The 16,167-nt window shown below is 37.8% G+C and overlaps 2 protein-coding genes across 10 annotated transcripts in view; one reads left to right on the forward strand and one right to left on the reverse strand.

Annotated features, from left to right (window-relative positions):
- STS (steroid sulfatase) overlaps window positions 1–1,458 on the reverse strand; it is a 108,401-nt gene extending 106,943 nt beyond the window's left edge. For 2 of the 6 annotated variants that reach the window (XM_039383391.1, XM_039383387.1), the window contains exon 1: window positions 1,299–1,458. In XM_039383391.1, coding sequence (XP_039239325.1) covers window positions 1,299–1,312 — 14 coding nt within the window. In that variant the 5' untranslated portion in view covers window positions 1,313–1,458. Of the gene's footprint in view, window positions 1–307 lie in introns of all 6 variants that reach the window. The other 4 variants (XM_027750786.2, XM_039383389.1, XM_039383390.1 and 1 more) reach the window with 4 other exon arrangements.
- LOC114003637 (pseudouridine 5'-phosphatase) overlaps window positions 846–16,167 on the forward strand; it is a 61,987-nt gene continuing 46,665 nt past the window's right edge. The window contains exon 1 of one of the 4 annotated variants that reach the window (XM_039383394.1): window positions 846–903. In XM_039383394.1, coding sequence (XP_039239328.1) covers window positions 900–903 — 4 coding nt within the window. In that variant the 5' untranslated portion in view covers window positions 846–899. Of the gene's footprint in view, window positions 904–992; window positions 1,330–1,537; window positions 2,361–3,685; window positions 3,737–16,167 lie in introns of those variants that run through there. The other 3 variants (XM_027750792.2, XM_039383392.1, XM_039383393.1) reach the window with 3 other exon arrangements.

Consider the following 16,167-nt stretch of genomic DNA (forward strand, 5'->3'; position numbering starts at 1 on the left):
AGTTTTATTATTAAAAAGGTACAAGTAAAGGCCAAGGATATTTTATTTGTCTTCTTATTCCCAAGACAGGAGAAGGTATGAGGAGGACTCTGTGTCTATATTTCACACAAATGTAGGGTGAGTATAGTTTGAGAGACAGGTTTTAGGGGTAGATAAGATGCTTAAAGGAGCTAAATTAAAATTCAAATATAGTTGTATGACTCCTACAGTTAGGGATTAAAAACCACCATTAACTGGCTAAAATGGTGATGCATTGCCAATTCAAATGAAGGCATTGTTAGAAAAAAAGAACTGCTGCAAGGCCTACCTACAAATGAGACAGGACTTCCTCTAAAAGAAGCTTCAACTAACCACTGCCTTCACATGGAACAGCAAAGCTGTACAAATCTTCAAGCCAGTATGTCACCTTGGGAGCTTGATATAGCTCTTTTCATGTCTGCTTCTGCAACTGGTATTTCAGTGATCTTGATGCCTAATGGAGAGTTACCTGCATGAAAAGATAAAAAAGGGAAGACTGATGAATTAAGTCCCCTCCTTTCCTCACAACTGCCCAGTCAAAATCGGATGGATGATGTGTCCATGCAGGGAGATTTTGCTTCCTATCAACCTTCAGTTAACTATTCTTGCAGTCAACAAACCATAAGAGATGGGTTTACTCTAACCTCACAGTTTGGTTTGTTTTTTTTTTTCCCATTATTTTACTCTTCCCTCACAGCTTTACATAGATTTGTGCCTTTCTGTGTATGTCTCCAATTATGACCTGGTGGTAATATCATCCCTGCAAATCTCATTACAGACATGCAAAAGGTTTCCGAGGCAGTGCTGTCTGAAGCGTCAGTTTGGGAGGAACTCCCCGGTCTCACCCGCCAGCAGCACCAGGGGCACTGAAGAATCACAGAATGGGTAAGGTTGGAAGGCACCACAGTGGGTCATCTGGTCCAAGCTCCCCAGTCGAGCAGGGTCATCCCAGAGCACACGGCATTCAGATTGCATTCAGACCGTTCTCGAGTATCTCCAGTGAGGGAGACTCCACAAGCCCTACGGGCAAGAAGCTTTATCCTCCAACAAAAGACGCCCCACGAAATGAAACGGAGTTTGCTTTAAAAGCAGAACACAGCAAACAGAGAGGTCCCGCTGGCCCGGCCCACGGCGCTCCCGCACCCGCTGAGTGGCCCCGGCCCCCCCTGCGTCGCGCCCTGCCCGGCCTCTTCCCGCGGCGGCTCCGCTCGCTCGGCTGCTCCGGCCTCGCCATGTCCGCTTCCAGCTCCTCGGCGGCCGCGCTGCGCCCGGCCACTCACCTGATCTTTGACATGGACGGGCTGCTGCTGGGTGTGTAGCCTGCGCCCCTCTCCCCTCTGTGCCGGGCCCCCGCGCCGCACGGTCTCACCGCGCCGCCAGGCCCGGCCCGGCCCGGCCTGGCTGTCCGGACAGCGCGGGTCCGTAGCTGGCGGCGGGCAGCCCCCTTCCCTTCCTCTCCTCCCCTTCCCTCCCCGCCTCCCGCTGCCTGAGCGGGCCAAGCTGCGGGCGCTCATTTGCGGCCTTCTCGCTCCGGGCAAGGGGCCAGAGCGCCCCGGGCGGCGCTGCTAAAACCCGCATGAGGGGATTAAAGCAACAGGAAACGATCTAATTCCTTCTCCTCCTTCCGCCATCCGCTGCCTTTCGGGGGCAGATTCCGTCATGAATTAAAAGATCCGAGGCTGAGCGTGAACAGGGCGCTTGCTCGGGATGGTGGAGGGCTGAGCGAGGTTTTGGGGAGAGAGGTGAAGGTCAGGTTGGGGTTGGAAGCCAAAAGAAAGCGGGTATGGAGGAAAATGGGGATCCAGTGTGCGGAGCTGAGGGAGCCCCGGGCCCAGCGCTGGCAGCAGCGAGACCCAGGCCCAGGGCTGGAAGCGCCAGGGCAGGACACTGCTCAGCAGCCTTTGGGGTCACCACTGCAGCTGGAAACCCCCGTGACAGTCTTCTATCACGGCTTTTGTATCAGTAGACTGCCTGGTTTGCAGGCTTATTCTGTAACCTGTGTCCTCCCGCGATACAGCTAGATTGGATCTTGGGGTTTGAATCGTCATTATGACTACGACAGTATTTAAGGCTGTTTAACTGTTTGCTGAATCAGGACCCTCTGCTGAGTGTCTCCTGTGGAATAACAGAGTATTTTTATATGTGACTTGGTTTTTGAAATAGTTCATGTGGGTTATCGCACAGGAAGCAGCATTGGATATGGGTGAATTCTTAAAAGGTGTGAACTTGGCGTGTGTGCCTTCCTTCTGCAAAACCCAAATTGTTGCAGTTTCTGGGAAGACTGGTGTGAAGTCTGATGAATTACTCTCTATTTCCAAGAAATGTGCACTTTCCTTTAACAGGTGAAGATGATTCACTTATCAACTTTTAAAACAGAAATGACATTTCCCATGCTATCATAAATATTTTTAAGTATTTTAGAGCTGTTGGGTTTTGTTTGTTTCATCTGCACTCTTAATATGCTATGCAAAACAGTGATTGAGTTATTTTAGTTCCGTTTTCTGTTTCATCATTGGAGTCTCAAATAGCCTGGGGTTATATATATATACACACATACATAAATATATATATATATATATATATATACACACACATGCATGTGTATATATGTATATTATGTATATATTTGTAATCCTGTAATCCAGAACCAGTTATTTTAATTTTGTTCTTATTTAGAAGTTTCAAGAAAGCTTTTTCAGTTACTATTGCTTTTTGTCAGAAGTTGAAAATCAGTTTCACACAGAGAATACTCACCTGAACAGGACAGTATTGGTAAGTTATATGAGTATTTAGTCATTGATATGGATATGTAAGATTTCCATATGAGGTTTATAGAATCATAGAATGTTAAGGAGTTGGAATGGACCTTAAAGTTCATCTAGTACCAACTCCCCTGCCATGGGCAGGGACAGCTCCCACTAGAACAGGTTGCTTAAGGCCTTATCCAGCCTGGCCTCGAACACTGCCAGGGTTTTAAGTGAATTTATCACGCAGGTTAAGTGCTTTAGCTTTGGACAATATTCTAGGAACAAAAGGCATTTTTCTCAGATGCTATCCTGTTTATATTTAGAAATTGCCTTTCTGTAACATTCCAAACAGGCAACACCAATACCAGTCGAGGTTCTGAGTCATTTTTAGATCTCTAAACTCTTGGGGTTCATACAGTGAAGAAGGATTAAAAATGCTCTAGATTATGAACTGCGCCTCATACTGGAAAAGTAATTATAAAATATCCATAATTCTTGGACATAAAACTTTGCCAAGATTGAGACACTTGAAGTATAAACCTATTTCTTGCTGTTATTAAATTTATATGTTGTAAATTTCAGCACCAGATAAATACTTTGTCACTTTCTGGATTTCAGTAAAAAGACGGACATAAATTATGGCATTTTGTGTGCTTATATAAAAAATATATTTACATGAACATTTTATGCATGCTAGTATAATTTGCTTTTTTATCCCTATATATGAAGCGTCCTTTGCACTGATAAATACTTATTCTGTTTTCATTCCCCTAGTTACTGTTATGCTAAGTGGATGTGATTGCTTCTATTTAAAAAAGTTGCATATAAAGAGCGTGTTGTATTTCGGAAGTCTTTTCAGCTGCAATGAGTTAAACTGAAAATACTCTTTAAATAACTTCCAGTACAGAGGAGCAAAAGAGACACCACCTTGATGATTTTCATAATGTACACTTCATTTCAGAGGACCTGTAGTATGTTTCAGCCTCTAAATACTATCAGTTCTGTCACAAGTTTGACATATTTTTTGGTGAGCCTGTTTGTTTCATGATGAACTGTGACTCTTAGGAGGTAAAAAGGCGGTCAGGAGACTGCTTGGACTTTTCCAAGATTTTAAATGTTTCAAGAAGCTTGGAATAATTTTGGGGAAGGAATGAAATAAGGGGCACACAAGTTAGATACTGCCCAACCTGTCTGCTGTAGATCTTCTGAATAAGACGAATGGTTATACTGATGTAAATCTACATGAGAAATAAGAACCCTTTTAATTTTTTAATGAAATTTTAATGTGTCACATAGTGTTCATTGAAGATACTAAAATGGATAACATAGATGTTTTGGGAAGCTATAGAAATATGCCCAAAATGACTTCATTTCAAAAAGCTTGAATTTGGTATTGGATATTTATATATATACAAAAATTTGGTACTGGATATTTAAAACTACACTTTTTAAAGTACCTCCATAGTTGGTTGCATTTTTCAGAATCTAAAGCTTTAGGTTTTTGCAATAATTTTCACAACAAAGTAGTGCCTGAAAATGCGTGTGACTATTTTTGGAAGTTTTCACCTAAACTTTACTGATTTTTTAGAACAAATATAAATTGATCTATAAACGGTGAAAAAAAAATTGAGCATTAAATTCATCTGATGTAATGTGCCATGAACTTGCTTTCTGTAACTGACATACTTTCTTCTTATTAAGGAAGGTAGGATATTTTCTGATAGAAAGATTTCCAAAACCTTTAAGAGTGTAAAATCCTTAAATGAGGTCTGAGGAGCTTACAAGGTTCCTGACTTTGGAAACAATCCAAGTGTTGCCCTATAAAACCTGTATCCTGTACTTTAGTGGCTAAGGCTCAGCTGTGTGAAAGTGTTGCTGAGTCTGATCCTCTGTTATTTATCTCCCCCGCTCTGGTTAACATAATTGAGGATGATTAAGTTGTCCTTGAGTCCCACCTTGATATATCAGTTTACCCTCAATAGGGAAGTCCTTGCCCCTGAATTGCCTGTGAAAGTACTTCACCCCTTTTTTTTCCGAATCTTTCTGTATCATTGTTTCAGGTGTTATCTAACACCTTTTTCCAGCATGTATAATCAATGCAATCCACCCTTCCTTTTTTTTTTTTTTTTTTTTTTTTTTTTAATTACCTTCTCTTTCCAGCTGTTGGATGAAGTCTTAGGGTTTTTGTCTGTTGCTCCAGTTGCCAAGAAGTTTGACTGGAAAGTAATGCTCTCATTTTGTAAGTAAAATATATGAACAGCACCTCTGGACTGTAGGGAACTCCAGCTGTAAGAGAAAAAACAGCCTTTGTGCTAATGTACTACAGTTACGTCCTGCTGTATTATACACAGAATATTAGAATATCTCAAGTTGGAAGGGAGCTTAAGGATCATTGGGTTCAACTCCCTGCTCCTTGCAGGACTTCCTAAAACTAAAAGGGACTAAGAGCATTGTCCAAACACTCCTTGAACTCTGACAGCCTTGGTGCTGTGACCAGTGCCCTGGGAAGCCTGTTCCAGTGACTGATCACCCTCTCAGAGAATTGAACTAATGTCCAATCTGAACTTCCCCTAAAGCAGCTTCATTTGTTGACATAGTTGATTAGTGATGCACTGTGTATTATAAACCAGAGGAAAAGGAATAACTAATATTTTAATTTTAGTGTACTCCTGTACTTTCTTTTTTTAAATAAAAAACCTCGCAAAGAATAACAACAAAAAACCCAACCAAACAAAAAAAACAAAACCCCAAGCCCCCACCACAAGAAACCCCAGCACTTCAATTAAAGCGTTAAATTTCTAAAGTTAAACTTCTGCTTGATTTCCTACAGCAAATAATATTAAATGCTCAGAATAGTAGATTGCTTCTTCTTAAAATACTTTAGTCTTTTCCTACAGAAGAGTATGGTTCTAACTGCTAGTATGTAGTATAGTTAAAAATATTAAACCTATTTATGTGTGTGCTTATCCAACACACACAGTACAGGGTTAATCTATAATGGTAGTAGTAGTAATAATAAACCAGAACAGAATCTAGATATCTTTGATACCTGAATAAATCCTGTTATAGTTGTACTGTTTGCTATCTGATCCTGGCATTTTAGCATGTTGGAAAAACATACAAAAGTAATGCTAAGGATAGAGAAGGAAAAATCTATGTAATCTGTACAAAATATACAATTAGAGTAATGCCCCCTAGGATCTATCTGCTAAACTTATTGCATAGGTTGTATTTTGAGCTATGATAAGTAGTTTTGTTATGTAGCTGTAGCCAATAGCTACCCCACCACCAAAACACAGATAGGATGGAAAATTGCCTTTGTTGATCTGTACCTAAATTTATAGGGGGCTGAAAATATTTAAAATTCTCTACAAGCTGCATGCACAATATTAACCTTTCCCAACTGACAAGTGAACTTAGGAAAATGGCTGCAAAGATAAGAAGTTTCTTAGCCTTGTGCTTAAAGCTGAACTAAAGGTAAGCCAACATGCACTTCAGTATAGGAAATTTAGTCGTGTACTTATTTTTGTTCAGATTTTGCTAGGAGTAGCGAGAGGGTTCCTAAAGCAGCTTAGCTTTGCAAGATACCTTCACCTTGACTCAAAGTCATGTTGGACTGTACAGGCACAGGTATGCCAGCTTGTTGTGACCATTTGTAGAGGGATGAGAAGTAGTTTAGGCAACTGGGATCAGAAGTTGCTGCTTCTACAGCCGCTGTCTCCTTTGTGTGGAGACTGCTGTGGTCCTGTGTGTCACTGTTAGTCCACTCCTGCATGGTTTGTAATACAGGTCACCTCTGGTCTATACTGTAGAAGAAATTAGCTTGCAGTTAAATTCATTGCGGTGTTGTGAGAGCCACAAGAGTTTTGGCATGTTTTCTTTCTCCCCAGTGTTACCTACCCATTGTCACAAGGTCAGAAGTCAAAAATGTACTCTTACTTTCATTTCATTGCACAAGTTGCCTAGGAGATTGCTGTTATAAGAAAACTGGTGAGAGTTCCATGCTGGAGTTTGCTTATGTGCATGCTGTCTTTTATTTTACAGTGTGAATGGGAGGTTAAAACAGCTTCCTATTTCTTCTTCATCCGAGCAAATAGCACCAATTCAACTAAACATCAGTCCTCTCTAGATTGTCCTCTATTATGGCTTAAGTGCAGGAATTAATCTTTTTAGGCTATAACCTGGCAATCTTGTAAGCCTGTTTTCTGCTTCTGTATAGTGGAAACTTACTTTCTTGTCATTCTCCATTTTCATGTGATTTTGGGGGAACAAAGAAGGAAGCAAAAATATTGTCTGTCCCCTGTGTTCTGTACTTCTAATTTGTTGCAAAAACAAAGAGATTAAGGATGTTATTAGATTAAAATACCTCATAGATGCTTCATGAGCAAATTTTGGAGATAACTAAAACAGCTCCTCATTGAGAATTAACTAACCATAAATAGAGTAAATAAGATTTGTCATATGCTTGAAAGCTAACATTTTAATTTAACAGGAAGGAAAATTTTGGCAAGAACATAGCAAACATACTAACCCAGAGTCTGACTTCTGGTATTCCCGTGATTGATTTACAGATTGCCCATCCACATGATTGCCTGTTTGTAGTTAGAATAATCCGGAATCAGAGTTTAGTTCAGCATCAGTAGAACAGGGTTCTGTTGTGGTGTTTGTTGTTGTTGTTGTTTTTTAATTTTTGTAGTGGTTACCACATTTCAAAATGCCATGGGCAGCATTAGCAAAGATAACTTTTTCTTCTGGAGAAATGAACCAAGGAATGCTCCCAAGCTAAAAGATCCATGATTCGATTTTAATATTGCACAGAAATTACACACAAATGCAATGTATTTTTCGTGCCTATTTATTAGTTGCCCCTGATGCAAAGCATTAGTTTTAAAAGAACAGAAACCACATGTTTAATAAACTAATCCCAGGAATTTTCCATTTTCCGTTTTTGTAATGTGGCTTTTGTTTTCTGACTGTTACACACATTCAGTTGTATAGAGGGTCTTTAGCAAATGAAGAGGTATGTTTTGAAAGTGCTGGGAGTCCAAAGGTTCTGTTTAGTGATTTTAAAGATGCATACAGCAGTTTTAAGTTAGAATTTATAAAAATTAGTCTCTTTCTGTGCCTAAATGCAGATTTGCAAATCTGTTTGTAGATGATAAGAATTTTATATTTGTTGGCTACGTACACTATTTTGTGTATAAAGTTCCAATTATTTTACTTTGAATGTAAATAATAAGGTGTCATAAATGGAACAGAGTTTCACACAAAGAAAAGATTAATAGAATTTTCCATTATAATAACACAGTTTCCAGCTGCTGTATTCCAATTTTCCTTTTACTTAACAAGAAAAACAGCATTAGCATCCATGGATTTATTATTCTGCATGCTGGCAATAGTTATACTGTGTGCCATCTTGGGCTCAGCAGTTTTTGTTCTGAGTAGTTGTAATCCATTCATGTAGCCTTGTTGTGAGTTGGCTAATTGAACTTTTGAGAGTGGAATTTTTCAGGACACCTTAATTGGGGTAGAGCAGTTTACCAACAAAATTTTACTCTGTTAATTCTGCTGTTATATTTTCTCTGAGAGACAATCTTGTTCTTGAATACTGGCATTTATATTTCTAATGTTGGGGGAGGAGAGGTGTTGATGTTATTATATTTTAACATTTTTCTTTTTAAATTGGCAACAGACTGTGATGGTGGTGATAATTTTCACAATACGATCATTGCTCTTTTAAAGACTAGGAACTCTGTTAACTAACAACACAAAAGCAATTAAGCCAAATATTTTCTCTTTTCAAACTTTATTGCATTCATAATGAACATCCTTAGCAGGAAGTAGAGACTGCTAGTGATTGTTGCTGCTTCTATTATGTGTTTATATACCTCTCTGTATTGATACTAATTTCTTTCACAAGACTACAGAGAATTATATAAGCAAGATCATTTTTGTGTCTTACAATGGTTCTGGCAGAGACTCCTGACCTTAATTTATGCTTTTTCTCCCCCTTGATAAGAATAAAATCAGTGTTCTGACCCAAAGTTCATGGAGGTAGTGCCAACCTTTTTCAAGATTTTTCTTGGGACCTAGGAGAAAACCATCCTGTATTACTTATCTCCTTTTTTAACTTCTTTGCTTCAGTAACCAGTGAAGAATGCTTGTATCTCTCGTAGGTCTTTTTTTGATGGTTGACAATTTTTTCTACTTTTTTTTTTTGCAATATTTTGCTTCTTGAAGGGTTGCACACCTATTGACAGTATCAATGTTTGCTGTCTCTATGTATACTTTCTGTTCTAATGCAGCTTTTAATAAATTTTTGTTCCTCTTATAATGAATACCATATTCAGTAGTAGTTTGGCAATGAATCTGATGCTGTATTTTGGAAAACCCTGCATTTAAGTGGACATTGCACTTTCCCAAGTATGATTTTGCTGTTGTTATATACATATAATAGCTGGTTTCTTTTTAAATTGTATTCTTACTTTTCTTCCTCCTTTTATTTGGAGATACTTGAGGTATTTTTGTAAAAGTCATCAAATCAGTCCTTGTAGGCCGTGTATGTCTGATGAAACAGGTTTATTTCTGTTCTTGAAAGATTTCCTTTGGGCACCAGTTATGGGTCATCATTCCATGCATTGCTTTTTTTCTCTGCTGTTAGTTTTTGCCTCTGCTGTGTCTATGTGTGGCTCTTTTGAAAGAGTTTTACGTGCAGTTTGTCTCAGCATAACGCAAGGTGTTTGAGAGGAAAACCCAGTTTATTTGTCAGTCCATTCTTTCTATCTAACATCCATGTGAATTTATTCATGACCTCTGTCATTATATGTATGTACAGAGTAACACAGCATTGCATTCTCCCAGCTCATTAATGCGTGTTCTCTGACCTGGTGTAATCCATCCCCGTGTCACCTCTGCTCTCCAGAGGTTGGCTTTGTGCTAGTCCTTTGCAGCAGTGCTGTGCTTGCGGGTGCTGAGCTGACTGGGTTTGCTGCCAAGCAGCTCAGCCCTGGGCACTGACAGTCTGCTCTGCATAAATATGAGTTCACTCAGGTTCCCTTTCACAGGGTCACCGTGTACAACAAATTGCCTGCTCATGTGAGGGCATCTTTTGGAATGTCAAAATGATGCTCTGCTTTAATCACTCCATTTGTGTGTAGTATAAACTGACACAGAGTACAACTACTAAAATAGACCCTTATTTGATTACTGATTGGTAATAAGTGGGATAATCTTTGTTGGATTGAGATGTTTTATGAGTTTAAAGCTGGTATTGGTCATTTGAGAACATTCCTAAGCACAAGAAAAAATTTACACTGGTACTGGAAGAAGAATGGAGTGAAAGATAATGTGTGTTTAGTGAAAAAATTGGGATTATAACATATCAGAAGGTCCGAAGTATGAGAAATTAATGTGTTTAAGGTGGAACACAAGTATACTGAGACATAATTTCGTTTGAATAAATTGTTCTATGGTAAAGGTTTTTTTGTTTGTTTGTTTTTTAATTTACATACAGAAATCTCCTTTGACCTGTCTCTTCAGGCCAAAAGCGTATACCCACACATGCCCATAAAGTGACATAACCTTAGATAATGTCACCATTCTGCTACAAGACCATTACTACAAAAAGTTACACCGTGTGAAATGGTGGATCTTTTTATGCTAGAACTAAGTCTTCTCTATAGTGTTATATTATGATTGGACTAACAAAATGTTATTTGCTTTGTGGCTCAGGGGAGATGGAGCCACAAAGAGCTTATCACAATATAAGAAATTTCTAGTCTTTAAAAATTAAAAACAGTGTTTCATGTGGGATGTATCTCTGGAAAATGAAAGTACTTGGGCCACTAAGGTATTGTAGCATATCTAATTGCTACCCTGCAGCCTAATAACTTGCATTGTTATTATTGTGGTAGATCATATTTTTATTATATTTATTCTTCTCCCATTTTTAATTTTAACAATTTCATTTTTCATGAATGAAGGTATCTTAAGCGTAAAGAGCAAGAAGTAGTGTTGCTGTTTTGGTTTTGTGTGTTCTAGAACTTAAAACGTTTTATGTGGCAGTTGATGGCAAATTATACAGTATTGAAAAATTTAGTTTCTTAAAATGTTGAGTCGGCGTTGACTTTGCATAGTTTACTGTTTATCATGGTTTTACCTTTTCAACTATTAAGATAATGGGCAGCTTTTCAGTAACTCTGAAGTTGTCAAAGAAAAATGCCTTAAAGAGATGTCAAAATTTTCTTGAAGAAGTCACCCAAGCATAGAGAAGAGCTAACAGCAAAATTGGATTATATAGTTTATGTTTATTAAACTAAGCCTTGTTTTTCCCTAATCAAAACTCCTGGCTTTAAGAGTTGGCATTCCAGGATCTGTGGCTGGTACCTGTCTGCATTATACTGGTTAAAGCGCTCTCTACATAAATCCTTATGATTCTCCTGCCTCTCCCATAGGCAATAATACAAGATGATTAAGTTTTGTGTTAACATGGTTTTTCTCTCCTCATTGCCCTGGTTAATTGAAAAATGGCTATGTGTTCTAACTTCGGAGTTTCTACTAAGAGGGGAAGAAGAAATGCAATATTCTAAGATTTATCACAAAGCAGTTGAAGTTATTCACTTCTTAACCTATTCCCTTTTCTAATACCGTAGTTCAAAATTTTCATATTTTCTTTTTCTTCTTTCTGTTATAATTGCAGCTTTCGTGGACTAAAGAAGATATTCCTGTTTGACCCGAATGTTTCTGTATTTGTATGTAACAAAAAGGAAGGCAGAATACTTATTTTTCTCTGGATACTTTTCAGTAGATATTTAGTTTACCTTTCTCTTCATAGTATCTTCCATACTGAAATTGTGAGCTTTAGTTCTCTGCTTTATATTCTAATTGTATACACAAGAAATTACATTTCATTGATAGTCTAACATTCCTAAGCATAGCCCAAGAGAGTTACAATACCCAGTACCCATTCATTCTTTCTGTGTTGGATCCTACATATACCTTACTTGTCTCCTATTTCTTTAAAGTAGTCTTCTTGTGCTGTGAATTAAAAACAGGCCTGCTTTTGAAAAAAAAACAACTCTGTAAGTTTAGGCTCTACTGAGATTTGATCTGAGCTTCCTAGAAATTTTTCTCACTAACATCTTGAAATCCTCAACTTATCTGAGTCTTCTTGACTTGGCAGCTGATTTGATAGAGCTTATCAATAACTTTTCCAAAAAAACTTTCTTTACGACATTCTTTTTTTAGAGGTGAGCACAGCATGGAAATACATAATTCAGAAAGGTTGTATTTGTACTCCTGAGTTGTTACAAGGTGCCCAGTACATGGGCAGTGTACCATATCACAGGTGTAATACAGTGTACCTTACAGATACTGCACTTTCCTTAGATAGAAGTAAAGGAGTTGGCACACATGTTGTGAAATCCCATAGTTCTGTTTAGATAACAGTAACTACTCCCTTCCCTCAAGCTATGGAAAAATATTATTAATGATATAGGTCCAGAAGCGTAAATCATACATTCAACAAAATAGTTTACAAATATCAATGATTATAGGTATCATATAACTGTACCTAATGGTAGTCTAAGTTTGGAAAATGTATTACCGACTTGAATTGTCTGTAGTGGAGCCTTTGAAACAATTACAGACTACCACGGAATTTTTTTTTCACAGAATGATGATGATGATGATGCAATTTAATGGCTTCAGTACTGACATTGTAGATGCTTCCCATTCTACAGTAGTTCAAGAGCTACTTAAGCTCCTCTTGTGAGTCCACTGAAGAGAGTTAAATTTTCAAGAGACATGCTAGATTTTCTATAATGAATAGTAATAGGGTAGAGAGCACTGTCAGAAGAAATTCCTCTCCTAAAGAAAACAGCTTTAATTTTTGTGTAATTTCAATTTTATTCATTACTGGCAAAATTTTAAAGTTGTATTAAATAGAAGTTCATAACAGAAATGATGACAGGCTGACAGCCCTGTGGCAATACCACCATGAACTGTGTCAACCTAACACAAGGAAAAAAACCTTCCAACTTCTTTGCTTATGACAAGGTCAGTGACTAAAGATAACCTTTACATTAGAGAGGGTAGACAGTAGCCATGGTCAACAGTGTTCAGCTCTGTTTTATTTGGTTTCAACAGTCTCTACAACTGGATTCTTTTATTAGTAGTTAGATTTGCTCTTCAGGCAATGGAAAAAAAAAGGCATTTCAGCTTGCTGATGGAATACCAGGTTTGCATTTTTGTGCAAAGTTTTCAATCTCTTTGAAAACTACTATCCAGTGGTTATTAGAAAGGTGTGGCCTACAATTCATTTGCTTCTTTTCAGAGGAGAAAAGCCTTTGGTTTTTTATTATTATTATTGCAACTTGTACACCTCACAATTATTTTTTCCTTACATTTAGGAAACGTGTAAGTTATCCTGTTTAACTGGAAATGAAGCTCTAACTGTATGCCTATGACAGGTTAGTTCTTCTAACGGTTTAAAAACACAATGAGTCAAAAGGTATGGGACTTCTTTATCTAAAAGTCATTTAGGTTCGGTAGCTCAGTTCAGTGTATGCAGCAAATGAAGCAGGCAGTTTCTCTTGCTGATTGTAAGCTTGATTTTAGATCAAGCAAAAGGAAATTACTGAAATGGGGTTAGGGAAGCGATTTATTGAACAGCAGTTGTTACAAATGGTATTTTTCAGAGTTATTTCATGAGGTAGACTCACGAGTAGAAGGTAACTTCTACTTCATTCTAGATTTTGTATGTCAAATCTGTTTGGATACCCCTGAATACAGCTGTTCATATTTGGTTTTATACTTATTATATATAGTTGCATAAGTGATACTTCTATTAATTGTTTCTAGCTATAGATTTTTTCCATACCTTGTAAGGTGATGGAGGCTAATTTTTTTCCTAATTTCCTTAAACATCTTGCCCCTTGGTAGCAGCTACCTGCAATGCACCTTCAAAAGCAATTTTCACATTTATAAGCAGTATGATAGAAAATAAATTTTTTCTTTTTTTGTAAATCTAAATTCAGGTTAAATTCTGTGGAATTGGAAATGTATACCTTATTGCACATGTTTATATTCAGAAACTGTGAGCTTGTTTGTTTCTTGCTTGTACTGTTGTGACTTAATTGATTTCATTAGATTTTTACCTCATTCTGAGTAGTGAGAGAAAGGCGACTGGATTTTTTTTTCCTTCTTTAGTTTTTAGATAGAGGAAAGGAAGTTGGGGCTGTTATTGAAAATAAAGTAAAAAATCTCCTCTGCCTACTTATTGAGCATATAATTTACCAGCCTACCTTTTGCAAGCGCTGTTGCAGTAGAACTAAGCACACTCCAGTGTAGTAACTCCTGTGTCAGGCTTATTAAATTCCAGCCACAGGAGAGTGAAGCTGTTTGTGTCTCAAGATGTAAACTTTGACCTCAGCTTGCAGAACTGAGGTAGAAGGAAAGAAAGATTGAGTGAAAGTGGAATGACTTCTAGTTCAGTTCACAGTATCTCTTTTTATTTTTATCCCATTACTCATATGGAAGATGAAATGATAGACTAAAGTTTCTTGCACCGTGTGAGCCTCCGAACACATATTTTTTATTTCATTTAGCTGGATGTACAGTAGTGTTTCTTGTAACTCTAAGCTGTCACACTCAAAACAGAGTCATAACATAACATTTCCATTATGTCCAGAACCACTCTCTAGCAAAAGAAGATTCAACCCCTCCCCTTTGAGATAGCTGAAAATATAACCTTAATAGCTACTGTTGGAGAGTCTCCTTCCAGCTTTCTGTTTCTCCTGTAGTCCTCATATGAATTGGGTTCACTGACATGTTGGTGAGATTTTCTATCTGAACCTTTTAGTAATCACTGTATTCTTACAGGATTGTAGTGTGGATAAGTTTTTTGTCTTCTTATAAAACATCTCTGGTACTGTTTTATTATTTTCCCCCTGTTTTAAACGAGGTAGTAGAGTTTAGGTTAAATGGATTTTGATGTTTGAAGACCTTATGCTACTTTAGAATTGTCATAATATGCTAAAATAATACAAAGTCAGTTTGATCCAAGCATGGGAGTTGAGAGTTCTCAATCACCTCCTCTCTGCCAGGAAATACCACTCTTAGAAAAGCTTTAAAAGCTAAAATATTTTTACTTGAAAGTGAGGACTGGGTCCAGTACATAAACCTTTAGGCACCTAATATGTGCCAAATTTTTATGTTCTGTGTGCCACTTCTACTACAAGAAAATAATTTTTATGTGCAGTAAAGATATTGATGCAGTTTTTTGCAGATGAATGTCCCTGGGATGGTTTCAAAATGAGGTGATTTGAAGGCCTTTCACAGGTATTTTCATCAAATGTTTAATTTTGAATTGTCTCTTCCATCTCTTACAGGAACTGTAGTCAATGCCTCATATTTATATTTGTTTTTCAGGCTTCCTAATCAATCTGCATCTGCCATATTAAGTAGATAGGAAGTAGAATTTTAAGGAAACAATTTTCACAACAGAAGCCTAGCTTAAAATATGCTGATAAGATTTTACAGTTAATAAAGGCTATTTTTAGTGTGATATATACTGGTATTACTAGGTAGACTAAATTGTCTATACAGAGAGGCTAAAGTTTTCCAGCAAAATTTCAAATACATACTGGGAGGAAAACTATACCTCTCTTCAGTAGCAGGTCTGAGAATTAGTGTGTTAATACTCATGAGGAAAATAAAGAGAATCCCATTATAAAACTGTTATTGCATACTGAACTCTGTGTCAGTTTATTGGGGAATATTACAAAAGTCTAGTACGGAAACAGACTGCAGCTGAGTAGCTTAATTGCCTGGGAATAGGAAAAGTTCCTTTTGCCATACGGGGTGTTCCCAGTGCACAGCATCTGCAGTTCAGATTTTGGAGTACAAATGGTATTTTAGCTCAGAAACACAAAAGCATTGTGTGTTGGATGGAGCTTTGAGCAACCTGATCCAATGCAAGATATCCTTGCCCCTGACAGGGGGGTTGGACTAAGTGATACTTCAAGGTCCTTTCCAACCCAAATTTTCTGTGGTTTAGGTACCTATCTCTCAGTGCTTTGATGGGGCTTAGTTAAAAGCTTCCATGGCCAAGTATAAGTTTTTATTTCACTCTGCTAATTATAAGCAAGCTGATTATATTCTAAAGCAAATGACAGTCTTCCAGTAGTTCTGTGCTTCTACTCATCTTGTTAGGAAACAAGAAGAACTCATGTACCATCATTCATGATAGCCCACTAACTTTGAGTGGTCCTGCTTTGGGCTGCAGGCTGTATTTGGTCTGAGAGTCAGTTAGGACTTGCCTCTGGATTACTGCTAAGTCTGGAGGTAGGACAACTCTCACAGTCTCTGTGTGAAGTTTTTCAACGCTCTGTGAGAATAACCT

Source organism: Pipra filicauda, unplaced genomic scaffold (genome assembly GCF_003945595.2).
Source record: "Pipra filicauda isolate LSUMZ 115617 unplaced genomic scaffold, ASM394559v2 scaffold308_size869403_pilon, whole genome shotgun sequence".
In the NCBI taxonomy this organism is placed as follows: Eukaryota; Metazoa; Chordata; class Aves; order Passeriformes; family Pipridae; genus Pipra; species Pipra filicauda.